The 20,780-nt window shown below is 40.0% G+C and overlaps 1 protein-coding gene across 2 annotated transcripts; it reads right to left on the reverse strand.

The window, feature by feature from the left end:
- Positions 1–707: 707 nt before the first annotated feature.
- Positions 708–20,538, reverse strand: TACC3 (transforming acidic coiled-coil containing protein 3). Of its 2 annotated transcripts, XM_053940661.1 has the most exons (16): positions 20,448–20,538; positions 16,666–16,846; positions 16,387–16,529; positions 12,921–13,997; positions 11,674–11,773; positions 11,029–11,221; positions 9,980–10,026; positions 9,001–9,134; positions 8,278–8,389; positions 7,442–7,594; positions 5,100–5,176; positions 4,965–5,008; positions 3,924–4,084; positions 2,449–2,555; positions 2,128–2,248; positions 708–877 (listed from the first exon to the last, which is right to left on the reverse strand). In XM_053940661.1, exons 2-16 carry the CDS (start codon positions 16,843–16,845, stop codon positions 812–814), a joined length of 2,715 nt encoding a protein of 904 aa, XP_053796636.1. In that variant the 5' UTR covers position 16,846; positions 20,448–20,538; the 3' UTR covers positions 708–811. The 2 variants fall into 2 exon arrangements, with proteins under 2 accessions (XP_053796636.1, XP_053796637.1); XM_053940662.1 differs by lacking the exons at positions 8,278–8,389; positions 9,001–9,134; positions 20,448–20,538 and having other exon boundaries at positions 16,666–16,905.
- Between the last annotated feature and the right edge of the window lie 242 nt (positions 20,539–20,780).

The raw sequence follows: 20,780 nt of genomic DNA on the forward strand, positions 1-20,780 counted from the left end.
AATAACCTCCCAAGTAATTTTAGAAATCAGAAGCTGTAGCTTGCACTGAGACAATCCTGCTGCTGTCTGTCAGGTAGTAACAGCTTATCCATGACATCTGCTATTGCCTAGAGTTGACTTCATGATGGCCTGTGACCTGCAGCCCACAGCTCTCAAGGCTCTCCACAACAGGCAGGGCCAGGGAGATTGACTGAAGATTTTGTAATCAATAGTGCCAGACAGACTAATGACATGGAAAACCCCAGAGAAGGAGAGCAGCAATCAGTCCTGCCATTAAACCCTCTGCTTATCTTATCTGCAAAAACAAAATTACTCCAGCTCCTCTTAATAATAATAAAAACCAAACCCACAAACCAAAGCCAAAGTTATAAATCTTTTTACATTACTAAGTACTTTATAGCATTTGTGCAGGTTCAGTTTTAAATCAAGGCATTCCAGAGTTAAAAGACTGAAGTAAGTGAGAGAGCAGCAAGTGCAAAATAGAGAAAATGCCCATGCAACCCTTCCCAGCAAAGCCAGGTCAAGACTATAGAACTCTGAAGTTCTTACACAGGGAACAGACTGAAGGTACACTGCTTAAAAGCTTTTCCTTTGAGCAATGTGTGAAAATGCTATGAAAGACATTGTTACTTACTGGAAGCAGCAATTGAACTGAAGTTAATAGATGTTTCCTACAAAAGATACAGCCAATAATATGGAAGACAAGGGTGAATCAAGAATTTTATTTTTTCCCCACATACATAAAAAAGTGAGTGAACACACAAGACAGCAAGTCAGAGAAAATAAACATATTTACAAGACAGTTAAGAGATCAATTTTTTTCCATCTTCAAGATCAAGTCATCACAGATTTTTGTTAATTCATCATTTTCTTTAGTCTGTGGAAGAAAGAAAAATGTGAGTTTCATGTATGTCCAAACTATGTTACAACCTTGTAGTGGAGCTGGTTGCATAAGTCCTGTTTGCCAGTATATGCAATAGAAAGTCCATTTACATGATGGTGGCTCATGCAAATTTAATGTAAAGGAGAGTCTACTATGCCAAAGGTCACATGGCATCCTTAGGAGCCTCAGGAAATGAGCCAGAATCCACTATACTATTCCTGCTTCTTCTACAGACATTCCCATAATACACAGAGACCAACTGATAAAGGGAAACAAGACTTCAGGGGCTCAGCCTTTGTTAGGTACACCAAATTGTACCTAACAAAATTTGGGACATGAACAATTTAGATTTTCATCTTCACAAGACAAACTCTGTAAAATGATGCCTTGATACTTTTACTGACATGTGACAATTTCCAGTTTGTAGAATTCCTTATGGAACAGTTAAACCATTTTAATAAGAACTTACAGTGTTACTGTATTTATGACAAGACCAAACCTAGTTCTGTGTTAAATGGTGAGAAATGTCTCATTTCTCCGGTTACAGGCCTACTGTTCCTCTGCTATGCAACCTTCAGCCATAAACCTTCAGACTCACAAACATGGGTTTTTTTCCATAATAGGAATCTGTCAGCATTATCAATTTTTGAGTCTTCAATACTGGCAGCAACAATAATGATGCAGTAAAACTAACAGCATGCACTTCCAGCAGTGACTTTTAATCTCCAAAAAGCTTATTCCTTTGAGTGGTTACAACAACGGATATGCCTTTACAAAACATTCTAAGACTTTACCTATGCAATATGAAACACTATAGAGTACAAGGACTAATGGCCTGAACAATATTGAAAACTTGAGTCACATACACTTAAATATGTGCTAACAGCCTACAAGTCATGTTCATGAACAAGCTGAGCCAGACAGTTATTCAAATTTACTCCCAGATCCTGCTCTGCATCATGTGTAACTGTTAATCACCACCTCCTGTCAGTAACCTCCTGACACAGGAACCCAGACTGTTTGGAAACAAACCTTGTGCTCCAAAAAAAATCTAAGTATACAGACAAGTCCTGACATGACAGTTGTGTCTTAGGTGTCAATGCCAATTTCCCAAAGACTGCCAGGACAGCAGCCATCAAAACCAGCACAGTTAGCAAGGCTCCTCCTAGCCCTGATACAGGGGAGTTCTTAACTTAGTCTAAGGCAATAGCTTGAAGAGACTCACCCACAGCATTGTGACTGACCTTTTGTTCAAGGCTCCTCTCTAAAGACTGGATTCTCATCTGCTCTTTGCGCAGTGTGGCTTGAAGCACTGCAGTCTCTGATTTTGCTTTGTTGCGAACCTGAGCAATTTCCTCATTGGCTCTGAAAGAGGTGCAAGATGGTGTTTACATTCCCTTAGCACAGCAAAACTCTCACAGAATCACTAGATGCTTGGACTTCAGATTAATTGTTAAATGAAATATGTTTAAGCCAGGTTTTGGCACTATTGAACCACATTCTGCAGCTACTGTGAAAACTCTGTTTGCCATTCCTGGTATCTGGCTTCTTGACATGGTACTTACTGCTGCAGCTTTTCTTCAGCATGTGCTTTGAGTGCCTGGTATCTCTGCTCCTCTTTTTTAATTCTAGCCAAGTAATCTTCTGCACATTTCTTCAGAACTTCTTCATTCTGTCCCAAAAACCCAAAGAAGTTCAGTTAGCTGTTTAAGCTAGTAGATGGAGGAGTCTCCCCACCTGACAAATGGGTTATTTGACTACACCTGAGGGGCAGTATTTGCTCATGGAGTAATAGGAACAACTTGAAATCCCACAGGCCTATATGGACTAAACTGCTTCCTTTCAACTACCTTAACTTTGCAAACATTTATTCACCATATTTCCCCCAGTACATTATTTAGTAGTAAACTCCAGTAAAGAAGGTCACTAAAATGTCAATAATTGGTTTTGTTTGTTTTGCTCCAATTTATTTTTAAAGCAGCTTTGTATCAAGTTGCAATTGTCACAAGAATAGCTAGAAATCAAACTTCTCCGAAGAACCCACGGAAAGATTCAGGCTTTGGACCCTGATGTAAACATATCCAACACTAACAGCAAGAAAATTACCTTGGTAGTCACACTATGAACATATTTTATTAGCCATTGTAGGAAGTTGGAACTGTTAAAATAATTGCTAAGACTCTAATAATTGCAGGTCTTCAATTTAGTTATTCCAAGTGATGTTTATCTCTGTGCTAAGGAAAGGGCTTCTAAATTTAGGGTGAAGATGGAAGGGGCACCAGATGAAGGAAGCCTGACAGGTTAGCAAAGAAGAAACTGAAGTTGTAACAGACACTATGCCTGTTTCTAAAACATAGACTAAAATGAAACAGAAATCTAAGGAGCTAGTTTCTGAGTTTTAGTAAACAAGGACATTAAAAGATAACTGAATGAAAAAAATCTGTAGGCACTTCTTAAAGCAACTGAATTTTTATGCATTTCATGGAGTAAGAAACCGTAACTTCTACTCATTAGCTTCCTTCCTCCAGCCTCTGAAGAAGCTACAGAACGAAGGCTTGACTTTAGCTTTAGAAAAATTCCACAAGCATCTTAGTAGGGATCACCTCATAACCTATTATTCTGACTTGTAATTGCACATCCTCTTCAGCATTCATTCAATGTGATGCTGGGGAAACAAGCTGCTCTTATGCAGCAGTTGCCACACGAGAGTATCTCTATGATTAGTAAAAAAGATGTGCTGCCTGAAGAAACAGCTCACTTAGAAGGCAAAGTTTCTTCAAACATAAGATGTCATTATCTTACTTTAAGTCAGTCACTAAATACAACAAATTAGTAGATTTTTAAATCCTTTAAAAAACTTAGCACCTGGGTTTACAGGTAATCCCTATAGTATCTAATTAATGGCTGCTCTAGAAATTTCACCATCTCCTCTCCACTAAATCTCATTTTAGAGTATTATTGGCTGCTCTAGAAATGTCACCATCTCCTCTCCACTAAATCTCATTTATTTTAGAGTATTATTTGTATTAAATCATCTTACTTTGTGGTAACCCTCTAATGCATCTTTCTGTTTTTCAAGTCGTTTGAAGAGCTCAGAGAAGGACTTCTCCATAGAGTTCAGATCTGAAATAGCTTGCTGCTTCTCTTCCATCAGCTTCTGCATTTCTTTCCTTGAGGTTTCCTTCTGCTTCTGAGCATCCTCTAGAGAAAGTGGAGTTAACCCATGCTAGTTATTGCTTTAGCATAGAACCAGCTCCACGGTACAGACATAACCCCCACACCTTCAATTCTTCCCCTTACAAAGGTTTCATAACATGGCCTCCCACCTGTAAAGACACCATGTCTGTGCTTTTAAGAAGTCTTTGTATCTTTGTTATATATTACCTCACACCAAACTTAAGGCAATTAACAACATGACAATATGCTTGCCTAAAGCATTTTTTCTCCTGCACTATAGTCAAAATACTCCACTTGAGTTTACCCTAACAGGAGCCTCAAATGTTCTGATAGAAGCAAGGAATCCAAAAATATTTTGCATTAAAAATACACAACAGCTGGAAGATCTGGAGGAGACTGGGATAACAAGTCAGACTAGCACAGCAGACTTTCAGAAGAGGTTTGGGTTAGTACAGCCAAGCTATGTTTCCCATGGCCTCCAAGGAGCACAGAAGACATGGCAGATCTCTCCTAGTTTTGAAGCCACAAACTTGACTAAAGCAAAAGGCCAGATCTGTCCAGCAAGAACTTCTAGTGATACCTTGCCACTTAAATTATGTCAAACAGTAAACAATTAAACAAAGTGCTGACAACTGGATCTGCCAGTTTTAATAAACCAACAGTTCCAGTGAAGAATAAAGTTGTGTTCATGCCTGATTCAAAAAGTCATCATTACCTATCAAGTGATATGTCTGTATGGATATGCATAAAATTGTTAGTCTATCTTGTCTTAAACCTTACACTTATCCTGGAAGCACCTGAAATATTAATGACAACGGTGAAAGAGTACTAACCTCATTTAGTAGCTCTGGGCTAAGCATGCCCCAGCCCCACAAAGCACTCAAAGTGTAAATATGGAACTTACCCATAATTTGTGTTATTGTCTGTTCAAATTCAGCAACAATTTTTCTAAAAACCACAAAAAAAGAGAAGTTGAACATAAGTTAGAAAAAGCATCTGGAATAACTAAGTACATATAAAAGTCAGGACAGATTCATACCCCATTTCTTTGTATTCCATATGAAGCTTATTATACTTCTCATTCCATTTTTCAATCTCCAGCTCTTTCTCTTGAACCTTTAAGGGTGAAAAGGTAAGCCTTTACTTTTTGCACAAAAAAAGATTTGATACTAAAAATAGTCTGAAGGGTAACTTGGGTATACTTTTAACTTAATACAGAGAGAAGTAAGTTCTAATTGCTTAACAATCAAAATTGTTTAGTTATAAACTTGACTCAAAATTTAGATTAATACATAGATTTTGCATATATTATTCCCAGCACTTTGCCAGTATCTCTTCAAGTGGCAAGATCAGAGTCAACTCAGCCAACCATCCTCTTGGCTACTTTTGCTCAGTGTCTGTGTAGACTGTAACTTCTGAGAGAACACAATGGGCCAAGGAACATTCTCTCAAGTGGCACATATTTCCCTCTTACTTACAGGCCAGACAAAAAAAGCACTTCACTAACTTGCTAATATTAACACATGAGAGAACAAATACCAGGAGCCGGTTCACGATTGTTGTTTGTAGTAACTTATACTCAACACTAAATTAGGGAATGTAGAAGTGGGAGGATTAAAAGATGCCTCAATTCTTTTGAGAATAATGATACCTATTTCACATCAGCTAAACTAAAGCAGAGCTCACAGTAACAGAATTAAGCAGCACAAATAGTCTTTGCTAAACACTTTGTGCAAGTTCCATAACAATTTAAGAGCTGTAACCACAGCTGACTGCACTGTGGGAGGCCTTCAAATACAAGAGGCTCAAAATACATAAAATAAACTGCAATTTTAAAAAGAGAAAGTGAAAGCACATGATTTCTAATAGTCTGAAACTACATAGTAAACTGCAGTACACAGATTTTTCAGTATTTATTTTAGAGTAATCTAATTTTACATATATTGCAATATTTCAGGTGACAGGAAGCAGGACACTAGCAAAAACAGAATGTACAAACTATTAAGAGAAGTATTGATAGCTAAGCTAGGGAAAAAAAGTTACAAAAGCAAAAGTATGTGAAGATGGAAACAAGTTAGAAACTTGCACTTGCAAGCTCAAAAAGGGTTCAGTAGACCCCAAAAAAGCAAGCTTTCCTAAGTGCTGTATTTGCTCAGATAGAAAACAAGTTTTCACTTTACTCATACTCCTGAGTTGTTTCACAAATGAAAAAAAAAATTAAGTTTAGCCTGTCTTCCTTTCAGGTTGATATTTTAATTCCAGGACTTTTTATTTAAGTGACACAGCTGGAGTCACCCAGTCACACCTAGAACAGTGTTTGCAGGTGTAAAGTTGTTCTTTCCAACATGAAAGAGCAGCACTTTAAAGATATTACAAGCTTTATCCCCTGCAATTACATAGGTTCTTAATTTTAGATCAATGCATTAAAAGCTGTCCCCTATCAAAGCCACATTTATTTTCCTGTACTCGACAATATGCTGAGTGAAAGTCACCTCCTAAATGAGGGAAAGTAAAAGTTATTCCTAGAAAAGCCACTATCTCTCTACTCTAAAACAAAAGAACTTAAGCAGCAAATAATCAGAGGTCATCTTTGGTGTCCCACATGCCACTGCCTGCAGTACAGCAGTCAGGAATTTTGAAAGCTCCATTTTTTGCTGAAGTGATACAATTAGCTTTAAGGACATTTATGCTTAAATTCTCCTCTTACATTATTTAGTGTTTGTAATGTTACATAAATCAGAAGTCCTAATGAATCAAGTACTCCAATTGTTGAAGTAAGTGGATATGTAAGTCTTCTCGCATCAGTCAGAAGATGGGCTTTTAAAGGCAATTTCCACAATTACAGAACAGGTTTAAAATCTTACCAACTACTTCTTCCCTCCTTCACTAAAACATCCTTATCCCCTGGAGTGAGGTCCAGATCTCATCTTCACTTTATTAGCTGGACATGCTCTTGTCCATTCAGGTCCCACAAGAAAAGAATTGATCACAGCACTAAACTGGCACTACAGTTTTATCTTGTTTTAGGAAGTTACATAAATCACTCTCTTCCATTGGCATGAAAATGTATTCCTGCTTGATGAATAAGAAGCATGCAGATCATGATATAAAGCCTAACTATCCCATCTGATAACATGTGCCTTTTAATAGTGACCAGATGTAAGGCAGAACCTGACTAATAATGAAGTTTGTCCTATTTCCTGAAGTGTTAGCTCCAAAAAGTTCTATACCTACAGAACAAGTCCACAGCAAGCTTTTCATAATGAGATACTTATGTCAAGTATGATGAGGAAAACTGCAAAGTATAGATTTATCTCCGATAATCCGAACAAAAGGACCTTCCAAGGCTATGCCAAGTTCTGCTTTGGAAGGCCACCATACCTCTCTCTTCACCAGTTCAACAGCTGCATCCATGTCCTTTTGGCTATATTTTAGCACATCTATAATAGCATCCACTGCAGTGTTTGCAGAAGTAGCAAAAGGGACTGGAGGAACATTACTACTCAGGGAGTCTGGAATTAGGGGACCAGCATCCTGTAAAGAAAAGAAAAATGCAAAGTTTCAACAGATTCCTACTGTCATACCACTGATTAGGTGCACGCATGTTATTTGAAGTCAGTGTATCTCATTTAAACATACCAGATACCTCCACAACTTTGTTAGCATAAAACTAACTTACTTTGAAGTTGACCACATAGCTCTAAGAAATACCTACAAGGTAGAACCCAAAACTGCTATCCACCAATTAGAGCTATCAGAAACAAAGCAGATGACACTATGCTGCTTCTCACAAGTGAAAGAAACCATTTCAGGATGAGCTGCTGCAGGTAAATCTGTTCAAGCTATGAACCATAGCTGCAAGAGCATCCAGTTTAACCCAAGTGCTTTTCATCCCACCAATGCAATCACAATACAAAGCTTGCTTTGCATAAAAATATTGCTTGACTAGAGCATTCTTAAAAACAGCTCAAATTCCCTTAGACCATGTGCGATAGCATCAGTTTCCATAAAAAATACTTTTAATACTTAAGAAAATGTTCATCACAAAGTTCAACTTCAGTATAAATGAGTATCCAACCTGGTTTAAATCAACCATTTAAGTAAACATTTATCAGAGTCTTCAATCCCTAAAATACCTAAGTCTTAAATCCAGAACCTAGGCTATCCCCTTCCTAAACTATCAACATGAAACCTGATAGCATTCCAGACACCCTTACAGGAGTTGTAAATGTCCCCAGCAGATCTAGTCCTTTTGTTTTTTCTTCACTCTGAAGACTCACTAGAGACTTTCCAGCTTCCTCAGGCACATTACTTAAATCAGCAACAGGACTAAAAATGAACAAACATAACACCATTAAATTCAAATGGAGTCTTTCTTTGTAAAGCTCTTGTACCAGCAACAGTCTGTCCAGCAGGGCCAGGGCAGCAATTGTACCCCTGTACCCAGCACTGGTGAATCTACACCTTGAATCCTGTGTTCAGTTTCAGGCATTTCACTATAAGGACATTGAGGTGCTGGAGCACGTCCAGAGAAGGGCACAGAGCTGGGGAAGGCTCTGGAGCACGAGAGGGGCAACTGAGGGGACTCAGCCTGAAAAAAGGAGGCTCAGAGGGACCTTCTCTCTCTCTACAACCACCTGAGGGGAGTCTGTAGTGACATGGGGGCTGGTCTCCCAAGGAACAAGTCTGGATGAAACAGACTCAAATTGCACCAGGGGAGGTTGAGATTGGATATTAGGGGAAATGTCTTCACTGAAAGGTCAAGCATTGGAACAGGCAAGTCACCAGACCTACAGTTATTTACAAGATGTGTGGATGATGCACTTGGACATGGTTTAGTGGTGGACTCCCCAGTGCTGGGTTAACTGTTGGAAAAGACTTTTCAGACTGTCAAGTCCAATCTAAACAACTCTGATTTTATGTACTAAGTCAATACCTACCCAGGCTGAGATGGAGCTGTCTTGATACTCTCACTTAATTCAATAGTACCACAAATTGGTTTTCTTGGACTGTCTCTCAATAGAGGGTCAAACTTCAAATACAGTGACTGCTTTCTCAAGGCTGATTCTTTGAACTGAAGGAGGGAAAGAGGCATAAACTGACAGATCTGCTTCAGAGCTCAACACACACATCCCACCCACACACAAATAATCCTCTGAAGAGTGGGTGAGCCTATTCTTCAGTGGCCAGAGCACTGTTCTCAGAAGGAAAATTACATAAGAGAACTTCGTGCCCACATGCTTAAGTCCTTATGTAATATCAAGGGAACTCAATCTGTTCACAGACTGAATCAAAAGTTAATGAACTATTCCAAACCAGAAGACAGAGAGGGAAAGAATATTGTAAGCTGAAAAAACAGTGTATGCCATTTCCTCTTTGCTTATAAAATCATAAGGACAAACACAGCATGATTAAAATAATTTCAATTCAGTGCATTCACTGTTCAGAGATTCTCTTCCTTGGGTCCAGAATAACAGGAAGAATAACTAAGCTGAATTGATTAAAACATGACAAGACCCACTTAGAGACAGATTTTCTTAAACATAAAGCAAAAGAGCTTAGAAAAGATGTTTTTGAAACAATGATCCTGCACTTTTAAAGCATCCTCTTCTAGCAGTTTTGGCCAGAAACGAAACATCATTCACCTCAATTTTACTGCTATTAAAGAAAAGTAACACCTTTGCACACTGACAGCCAGAGATCTTTGATTTTTAGTTAAACTGCTAATAACTACATTTCCTTGCCACCATCACCCCCTACCCAGCCTTGCCATCACATTCCTTTGGAATAGATGACAATTTCTGTGGACACTTCAAAGCAAAGTTAATTCATGAAAATATTTAAGGCTTGACACTTTCATCTTTGCTTTCCTCTCCACACTGCCAGGAAGGCAAACAAAATATTTAATGTCATACTTACTGATGAAGACCCAAACTGTTCCAGGTAGTCTATGCCCATTCCAAAAACTGGAAAATGAGGAAACAATACAATGAAGATGCAATACTGCCAAATTGTCCTACCACAGACAGAAACAAACATGTGTATAAAGCAAATAAATCCCTGCTCTCAGTATCATGACTTCTAGTTCTTCATTGGTTAAAAATACTGTCTTTCTATCCAGAGATGAAAAAAGCAAAGATTTCTAAGCTATGCACACTTACAACTTCCATTTGTTCCCAAGGACTTGTAAGAATACGTAGGATTTAACACATTTTCTCTTTTCTATGGCTAAAGTGACAAGCACACTCAGATATTCTGTTACACACAATGCCCCATGAAAGAGCAAGATTGTCAATCTCACCATTAAAACTAGCACACAGCTCAGATTTGAAGGATGAAGTTTGAAGTTATAACCATTTCCCAGTACAGTGACTCTACTCCAGTATGAAGGTAAGTGACAGGCTGCACTGCAGTCAAACCATTTGCTCATTCTTCCACACAATGCTCCTACCAGGAATAACCTTTCAAAATGGTTAAATCAAAGCCATGTAGGAAGCTCTCAAGACAAGCATGCTTGTCAGGAAGATCATTCACACTGCAGTATGAAACCAGTAGTGCTAAGGCCTGCAGTAACCTACAAGACTAACAAACACACAGCTGTATAGCTCACAAGCTCTCAACTTACACCAGAAATTCTCTAACACTAGAAATTATTTTAAGGGAGCAATTTTTCAGCACAGAAACTGCCACTGAAATTCTAAAAAGACAGTTTCTGTACCAGCCTAAATTCCATCCTCACAAGTCACTGAATCCTAATAGCCAGCTTTTTGAACTTAGCTTAAACCAGAGGAAATTAGAAATAGGCTTAGGTACATTTCCCAGCACTGCTAGTCATTGTGGGTTCTGGAGTCTTTTCAGAAGGGCAGAATGGGAGAAAAAACTATCCATAATAAAACTTAAGTAGAAAAATACATATACACATTATTGAAACAATACATTTTCAATCTGTTTAAAAGAAATGCCCTTACCTTCTGATGATGGTCTGAAGAGCTCTTCAGGTTCAGCATTAGCTGTCTCATCAGCTGTTACTTCAGTTCTAGGGGAACTAGGTTTAATTTCTTCTGCAGACATTGACTTTTTTCCACTGTCAGTGGAAACCAAATTATCTTGACAGGGGGCAACGTTAGCTGGAGACATTTTAGATGGGCTCATTTGATTCTCCTGATGAGAAAAACAAAATCCTTTTAATTGTTAAAATAATTATTTTAAAATGCAATGAAAATCATTTTAATGATCAAATTGGTTTGTCATAAACTAACTGGGCAGACAATATTAAAAAAAAATAATTCACAGGCATAAAAAATAAACTACCAACACTAAGCACAGCTCAGGAGCCACTTCTCTAGAGTCCACACATTTATGTTTGTCCTTATTTGCAACTGCTGATCAAAAAAGATACTAAATACCAAGGCACCAATTTGTCTGTCTCTGATGTTACCTTCAAAACACAGGTCTGCACAGTTGACATTACTTCTAGAGCAGCTAAAAATGTATAAACCCACTAATTCTTGGACAAAATATCAAAAATAGGTTTCACAAGATTAAGTCATTAAGCCAGATAACTGTTTCATGGAACAACTTGGTAAGAACTGGCTATCTTTCCTATACCTTACCACTTCTCTTTTTCCTGGAAGTTCAGCTTCTGCTTTAACTCCTGGCTTCTCTTCTTGAGCTTTTGGCATGTCTTCTACCACACTCTGCTCAACAATTTCCCTAGAGAAAAACAGAATTAAAAAAAAAAAGAAAAATCAGCATTTACATCACACAGTTCAAATTCTGTATTTCCAAGTGAACTGAACAAAGGTAGCTCCTTTGAGAGATTCTACTGCCACAACACAGGAAGCTTTCCAGAGGGTGGGGATGTAAATTTACTGTCTTGCCTGGTGACAACTTGTGTGACAGAAAGCTCTCCCTCCATGAGAAGCAGTGTTTCCCAGGAAGCAGAAAATCGCAGTAGCACCACTTATTTCCATTCACTTAACATTGCTCTTATTTTCATTTGTTAGGCTCGTTGCTTTTTCTAAGTTAAAGATAGGGTCTTTGTTTAATTAAGAACAGAATTACAAGCAGCCTGCTCCTCTTTCCAAGGCAATGCTGTGATTATTGGTGTGAACTTCTCTAAGAAGTCCAATACTCCACTTGTGCCATCAGCAGTAAATAAACTTTTCACCTTGGTAAACAGTAACTGATCATGTCACACAGGGAGCAAGCATGCAAACATTTCTGTCAAATGAACAATTTGTGCCAGTCTAGTTCTGGCAAGCACCTGCCTGTCAATAGTAACATTAATAACTAGACTTTCTAGGAAAGGTAACAACATATTCTACCCTCAAGTTAAAAGTCTGTGTGCTGCCAAAAAAAAATGCAGCTTCAGAGCCAGGTCTTTTTATTGGAGATAGCATTTAGATACAAAGAACATGCAGGGAAGAAACAGCACCTCAGAGTGCAGCAGAGAACAAAATTGCCTGATCCCTTCCCATGCTGCACCATGTACAACACTGCTGCCTACTTCCCTGTTTTATTTAAAGACCGTAGCAGTCACACTTTAATCTTGGAGAAGTGTGGAGAGCACCACTTGAACAATGCTCTTTCCACCTAAGCCTGATCTCTCCCATTCTCCCAGACTTAAGAACACCTTTTGCCTAAAGCTAGTCATCAAGAGTTTCCCCAGTTAAGATCTTTGCTGCTGCAACAAAATTGTGTTATAGATTACAACAGACTCTGCCAGCCTGGGAGGGATGCAGCCTAAGAAGTAGGAATGGAGTAGATTAAGATACTATCTAACTTTCGTCACATGAATTCAAGGTGCTCCTGCATTCAGCTACAGATTTTTGGGATTCACTTTCACAGATTCACTTACAGATTTTTGGGTTCTTCCTTCTCAAGAGTTTCACTGGTACTTGGCCTGTTATCCTCCTCCACTGGAAGAGATTCCCTTCCTGGTGAGGTACTCTCCTGTTCCTCTGACAGGTGAACTTTCTGAGGGCTGGGTTTAGAACGCTTGGGTGAGGTGGAAATTTTAGAACCTCCTCCAAATGGATTAAAGTTTGGATCATCAAGTTTGTCCCAGTCAAACTTATAAGATGCTTTAGGAATAGGGATTTCATCCTCCACATTACTTTTATTTTGCACTTCAGTATTCTCCGGTTTTGTTTTGGTAATAGGAATTTTTTTGGAAGGTGGCTTAATTCCAGGTCTTTTACCTAGTTTCTTAGGAGGTGGTTTTCTAGCAGTGGTATTATCAAAGTCAAATTCCAGTTTTACTGGTCCAGCCTTGGTGACATCAGGCTTTTCTGCAGGTTTGGAGACACCCAGCTCTTCATCAGGCTTTGACTCTAGTGCACCAGCTTGTTCTGCTACTGAAACATTCTGAAGCTTTGATTCCTCAGTTTTAGGAGAGTTACTTACATCAGAACTACTGGGACCTAGGCTGCCAGGTGACTGTGCAGGAGGTGTAGGTGCCTCTGCTAATACCACTGAATTATCAATTTGGCTTGCATCTGTGGAAACAGACTTCACACCCTGCTCAGAGTCACCAACTGCTTGCTTAGGGGACAGCTTGGATTTGTTAGACTCCAGCTCGCTCAGTGCAGATTCTTTTTCAGAGATGAGAGCCTTGTCTTCATTTAAACACTCTGTATTTGCTGTGGCTGAAGCAAAAGGAGCTGCATCATCCCGCAGAAGAGAATCATTACTTTTTTCAATAGTTTTCTCAGGGCTGCTGGATACTTTTACAGGAGACTTTTGCAGATTTCCAGGAGAATGAGGCAACTGTACTGAACTTTGAAAAGGATTGATGTCATTTAAGTTATCAAAATCAAGATTGTAGGAACCTCGACTCTTCACTGGCATCTCATCATCTGGGTAAGGAGTCACGCTGACCTTCTCTGGCATTTGTGTATTGTTTGTTTCAGCTTCAGTCTTTTGCTGACATGTGCTGCATTAAAAAAAAAAAAAGACATGGTTACCTTGCAGGCATAGTTTGAAAATATCTTTCTAAATATTTGTACAAGTAGCTTTGCATGGTCAGAGTAATACGATTTCTTTTTTTTTTTTCCAATAAGACAGCTGACAGCAAAATATAACAGCCAGAATTCAGTTGTCACCTAAACAGTCAAGGCTTATGAGCTCTGGTACACATGAAGCATAGGGAGATCAACCCTTGAAGTTAGTCAGTGTTCTTAAGCTACCTGTTCTACACAGCCTTGATACCTTATGCCAGTCATCCCTGGAGACTGCTGTACTCAGCACAGCATTTGGACATTGCCATTTGGACACTGCTCTTTCACTAGGCAGTGAAACACACACTGCTTAGGATGAGTTATTGACAGTCAGCAGCTCAAACACAAGGACAACTTGTGGTACCATCTTCATGCAGATTCATCTGAGTCATGACAGACTCAAGTCTGGGACCAAACCAAGTCATGATTCAGGCTCTCCCACACTAGTCATTACTTTGTCTGGCCATTCTGGCAAATATTTTCCCCCCTGAAAGTATGCACCAGCATTTGATTTTTGAGGGCCTACATACAAAACCAGAACCCAGACTTCAGGCACTCTAAATTCTGTACAACAGCAGATCTGAAGAGCAGAGCGATATACAAGAAAACACTTCTCCAGTAAGAGAATGGTTAAGATCTTCTAGTGAAAGACACAGGTTAAAGAGTTTGTGTACTTACTATTGCTGAGTGTTCTACAAGTTATTGCTGTCCACTTTATTTCCCCAAACTCTACACAACTTCTGAAAGCTTAGCCTCAGACTACAGAGAGTTAAGCCATTACTTCCTGAAAGAGGATTTCCTCCCATTGTTTTGTCCCTCCATAAAGTTATTATTTCTATGTGCTATCCTTATCTGCTGCAGAACAGAACGCGATTAAAAACCACTCACTAAAAACTCCACTTTGATAAACTCGAAAGCAGAGGCGGGAGATAAGAGCTGAAGAAGTTGTTCTCACCCGGTTTGAGCACCTCTTCCCGGCAATAGCTCAGCCCCAGGCTGTGACTACTCAGGTCCCTCCCACTCTCCTTCCGTGTTTAACCTAATAAATGCCAGTCAGGAGCGAGACACCTGCTTGGAATGTCAACCGCCTGTGAGGATTCAAAAGTGACCCCGTTCAGCCACACGGAGCCCTTTCACTTATTTGCTACAAACAAATCCTTAAAACTAAAGAGGACACGTTCAGTACAAGCAATGCACTGATACAATCATGCCCTAACTAAAACAACTCGGTGCTGATCCTTTAAACTCACTTGAACTTCCTAAGTACTACATCTTTGTTTATTTGTGCAAGCAATGAATTTGGGGCATAAATACCATTACATTATTTAATTCTGGTGTTTAGTTCAGAAATAGCTTTTTGAACTAGACTGTACATGGAAATAAACAGTTGAAGCATATATACACACTTAACATTTAAGTGTTGCCACCTTTTTCCCTTTCTCCCCCTCCCAACAACAAAAACAGGGATCAAATGAAAGTATCGGGTAGTTAAAAACAAATAAAAGGGTGTATTTGCTTGCAGAAGGCAAAATTAAGACCGGAGACTTCTTGCTGGTGGAAGTACAGGTGTCAGATGTCTATACTAGTTTAAAGGGGGGGCTAAAAGGCAGTAACAAAATTTGCATTTAATATTGTCACAATACCCCCAATATTGGGGGTAAAAAACATTACAGATTTTATGCAAAAATAAAAAAACATTATAGATTTTATGCTCTTCTACAAACAGCTACTATGAGCCACTTTGAGACTCAGGCTGCTAGACTATAAAGGCACAAACATGTTTACACTTGTGACTGATGTTATATTCATCTTGTGCTGCTAGATTAAAGAAAATCTTAATACTCCCTGACTCAAGGTGTCAATTCAAGCTAACCCTTCAGAAGATTTCTCTTTAGATTTTACTCCTCAAGATACAACAGTACTTAACATACAAGATAAGATATTTTAAGGCTTAACTTCAGAATAGTTGTATTCTCACACGAAAACCTTACATCAAGTAGAGAATAAAAAACTGCTTCTTACAATATCTCTTCTCAAGTTATTTATCCATACCGTAAGTTACCTTAATGAAATCAGTTACAGATGAGTTAGGAATAAAGTTCAACAATTAATATTACAATCAAGATAAAATTTTCTTAAAAGTAATGACAGTTATCTTTGTAAAAGTTTATGCATTGGTCAGTATTAATTTTGGTCCTCCTGCACAGTTTACAACTTGTTATAGAATAGAAAATTATACTTTAACTATACAGGTTTAAAATAGGGAAAATTAACTTGAGCATGCCCCACATGGGTAACACAGCAAGCAGTGGATCGACTACTCACTCGGCATCAGAGGGTGCAAATAAAATATCTGCCACATCTTCACAGCAATCGTCAAGTGCAAAAGCAGTCTGAAGTTTGTCTGTCATAGCAGGACTCAGGATTTTTCTAGTACGAGGATCTCTTTGAGGAGTTTGAAAGGTTACCTTTAAGAAAGAGGTGGGGGGGAAAGAAAAAGGAAAAACATGAGCACAGTATTTTTCAAGCACCAAATAGCACATACATTCAGTGGCATATCATAGAAGGAGAAAGAATAAAAATAATACAAAACCAGAAGTTTACCTTCATCGCTTTTCCCCCACTTTTTGGTGGCAAGTTTTCTTTCTGGGACAGGCGAAGAATAGAAGGTCTCCCTGTAGGTTCCGGCAGCGCAAAGAAAAAGTCAATGTCTTCCGCTGTTAAGTCATCCTTAAGGCTTCCTCCATTTTCTCCATTTTCTGCATTTAAAATCTGCAGACTCATTCTAGAACATCAACACACACAGCACCGCAGCATGAATGAGAGGGTGTGGTCAGCCAGATGCACTTTGAGATAATGGAAGAAGTTGGCAGCCTGGCACTAACTAGCCAAGACTAACAGCTTCAAAGGGAGAGCTGGAAGCATGGAAAGGCTTCACAGGGAAAGGTCTGTCTCAGAAGACTCTGAAGTATCTAAAAGCAGCAGTACACAGTCCCTCTGCTTTTGGTAGGGGCTTGAGAAGCTAATTGTTGATTATATGCCTTCCACAGCTCACATTCTAGCCTCCTTAATTAAGCTGCCTGTCGTTTAAAGGGAGCTCTGTCACCTGCAAAGTTCCCTCATTCCCAACCTCTTCAACCAGTGACATACAGCCGTGTCTTTGAACAGGGCATCCAGCTAAGCAACACAACTGCTTCTGCAAGTGCAGATGAGACAGATGACAATCATCTGTTTACTCACATGGTCTCATTACTACACTGTACACCAGCAAACAGCAGAAACAAATTTGGTTAGTTAGGGTGTGTTTGGGATCAGAGTCCTGGATCAAATTAGCCTTTTCCTGCACTGTCTGAGCATATGCTGCTCTTGTAAAGCACATAGTACTTAGGAATCCTTTGCAGCATAGACATCATTGGTACACAAAAGAGAAAAGTCGTCATTAGAAAGGTATTTCTGAAATATTGTTCGTACACTGGACATGCACCAGCTTTATTAGATTGTTAAATACTGATCTAATTGTACTAGTGTGAAGGATTTGAAACTCAGGCCTGGGCTGCTACTAAGAGTAAGGATGAAAATAAATTAGAAATAGAGAAAAAGCAAATTTAAATACACCAGGCAAGCCACCAAGCTATATGTACTTGAACTCTGCCTGCTTTTTAGTCCCATTGAAGCCACTGCTGTTCTTAAAGGTTTAACACTAACACTCAGTGATGCACTGCTGCTTTTGAAAAAAAAAGAGATAGACAGAAGGCAAGGAAGATCTAAGCATATCCACTGTCCATGAAGGATGACATCTGTGAAGTGCAGTTATTTATTGAAAAACTGCTCTCAAAGCAATTTATTTCATAGCAGCTGATGCATTATCTTTTGTCACCTGTGCAAGATAACCAATATCAAGTGGAAGAGACTTTGGCTTTCTGCATTGTGTAACCATTCTAACTGATCTCAAAAGCTTGATTTGACCAAACATGTAATCCTTAGCCTGTTTTCCCATCATATATTCAGGATTAATCTATATATACAATTGCTTTCAGTGTCATAAAGAGGTAACAAGAACACTTGGACTGAAAATTTTATGTCATATTTTTCAATCTCCCTGCCTCTATGTATTTAAATTTCTGTACATAAGCCTCCAAACATTTCTCCACATTAATGTAGGCATTAATCCCTACGGGAAAATTTGCTTCCTACTCTCCACAGAACTCAGCTGCTTTGTCTGCAAGCCTGACAGCAGCACTTTTAATCAGCAGTGGAATGCAAACAACAGCTGCAGAAGCAATGGCATGCAAAGCACGCCAGTATTAGCTATTTCTTCAGTCCTTCTTTAGTCATCATATTAATGTTCAGTACAGGTTATTTTTTGTATTAAGTATTTTTACATTAACCACTTGTAGAACTTGAAGTGAACTTCACTGCTTTCCTTTATTCCAAACTAAAATTGAGACAACAGATGAAGCAAATCTTTACAAACTGTATTTTTTTACTGGAATTACTTTAGAAGCAAGCCTAGGACATGGCAAAGTTGTCAACACCTTCTAAAACAAGCTCCATAAGCAGGGAAGTTTGTTTGGAGACTTTTTCAGATTTGTCATTGAGCTACTTGTACACCATTGCTAAACCAAATAAATTGATACCATATACATATACTACTTTAGTTATTAAATCTAAAAATCAAATTTCTTTCTAGGATTAAAATATTAAAAATAATTAATAGTTTTACATTTGCATTCAAGATTAATAGTTTTTCATTTGCATTCAAGATTTGATCTAAATAATATTCCACAAGTTCATTAGCTAGTAGCTGTGATAAAGTGAAAGGGTGGCCTTATTCATAGCTTTGTTTAAAGTGGTCAGCATCCAAGGCACATAAATATTATGAAAGGCAGCAGGTTTTCCCACTATAGCAAAACAAACCTCAAGGCCAGGCTGGCTGGGGCTTGGACCAACCTGGTCTATTGGAAGGTGTCCATGCCCCTGGAAGGTCCTCTCCCCGTAAGGGAGGTTGGACCTAGATGATATTCAAGGTCCCTTTCAGCCCAAACTTTTCCATAGATCTATCAAAGTTCACAAAAATGAGAATGCTCCTTATTTTAGAAGGATATTTATGTGGGCACATGCAGGAACCTGCCATTCTACAGTTACAAATCGACATAAATTTAATGACATGACATCAGATAATTAATCCTCAGTTAACCATCATTTGTAAAGTGCTTCAACCTAACCTGTTGTTTAATAAATTCTAGGACACATGATCCAAAACACCAATGTAGTCTCAAATGCTTGAAAAGCCACTGAGCATGCAGGGCAGAGATGGAATTTTTCTACTTAATTATCCTTCTGAACTCCTCCAGCAGCCAAGATACAGAGCACTCGCTGATGGCAAAGCAAATAGGTACATGCTGTGAATATTTCCATACAAACTGACACATAGCTGACTGATGTATGTGTATATCTATATATATATATACACTTATTTTACTGCAAATAACTCACTTCAGAACAAATAAACACTCTCCTGAGAAGCAACTCTCATAATCACCTTCTCCTGACTACAAGGGAGAACCAGCAAGGCCGGGAAGGCTTTTCAGGAGGCCCATTCCGGTACGAAGAAGTGTTTTAAGTGAAAAAAACAAACACCAAAAAAACCTCCAAAAACCCAAACCCAAGCCCGCCTCAGTCCCTCTTTATTCCTGACTCACCCCAGACTCCCCATCAACCCCATATTATCCTGAAAACACACAGAGATGCTCCCAAGATCCTCACCTCACCCGCACTTCAGTGGGGCGGAGCACCTGAGCTCCACCCTTGAGCTCCTGCCATTACCTCCAAGTTCCTGCCTTCTCTTTATCCTTACATTGACAGAAATAACCCCCAAATGCCTTAATCTGAAGCTCAGAGAAGTGCCCCTGACGCCCCTAGACAAGGAGGTACCCCCGGCCCCACAGCACCCCAAGCGTGAATTTCACAAAGGGGTCGCTAAACTCCTCAAGCACCACATCACCCCAAGCTCACTGAGGGGTCCTCAGTCAGTCCCCCCATCAAGTTCAAACCACTCCAAGACCAGAGGGGTCACCAAACCTTCCCCCACACTCACAGAGCAACCCCAGAGCTCGCCCGGCCCAGCATTCCAGGGTCACAGAAAGGTCCCCAAACCCTCGTCCAACCCCAAGCTCCCAGAGCGGTGCCCGAGCCCTCCAAATCTCATAAAGAGGTCCCGACACAGCCCCTCACAGCCTTACAGAGCCAGAACTTCCCCGAGCCTGTCCTCCCCGCCCCCACTCAGAGGGCTCACCGAGCCTCCTGCAGCACCCAATCTCACAAAGGGAAACCTAAACACCCCAGCCTCACACCATGTTAGAGCGGGGTCCCCAAGCCCCCCGTACCTGGCGGCAGCTCCCGGGACGAGCCCGGAGGGCGCTCAGCTGAGACGGCGCCCGCAGCACCCAGCACCAACCGCAGCCGCTGCCCCGCCGCCTCACGATTTCAAACCCAACGGAAGCCCCGGCCCGCCAATGAGGGAGCGGCGCTCGGGGCGCGCCCGCCAATCAGAAGAGCGCCCTGCGGGAGGGGGCGGGGACAGCGCCACGCGTGACCGTTGCGCCCCTCCGGAGCCCGCCCCCGCGCGGGGCAGAGCGGGCGGTGCAGGCGCGGCTCCGCCCGGGACAAACGGCCCTGGCTGCGCGATGTCCCCGTGTCCCCACAACTGCCCCGGCTGC

The sequence above is a fragment of the Vidua chalybeata genome, chromosome 4, assembly GCF_026979565.1.
Source record: "Vidua chalybeata isolate OUT-0048 chromosome 4, bVidCha1 merged haplotype, whole genome shotgun sequence".
NCBI classification, from domain to species: Eukaryota; Metazoa; Chordata; class Aves; order Passeriformes; family Viduidae; genus Vidua; species Vidua chalybeata.

Coding starts and splice junctions, on each gene's coding strand:
- TACC3 (XM_053940661.1), bottom strand. CDS start 16,845: ATGAGTCTGCAGATTTTAAATGCAGAAAATGGAGAAAATGGAGGAAGC. Junction 9,135..9,979: donor AACAGTTTGGGTCTTCATCA/GTAAGTATGACA, acceptor TCCCTCCTTCAG/TTCAAAGAATCAGCCTTGAG. Junction 4,085..4,964: donor GACAATAACACAAATTATGG/GTAAGTTCCATA, acceptor CACTTTCTCTAG/AGGATGCTCAGAAGCAGAAG.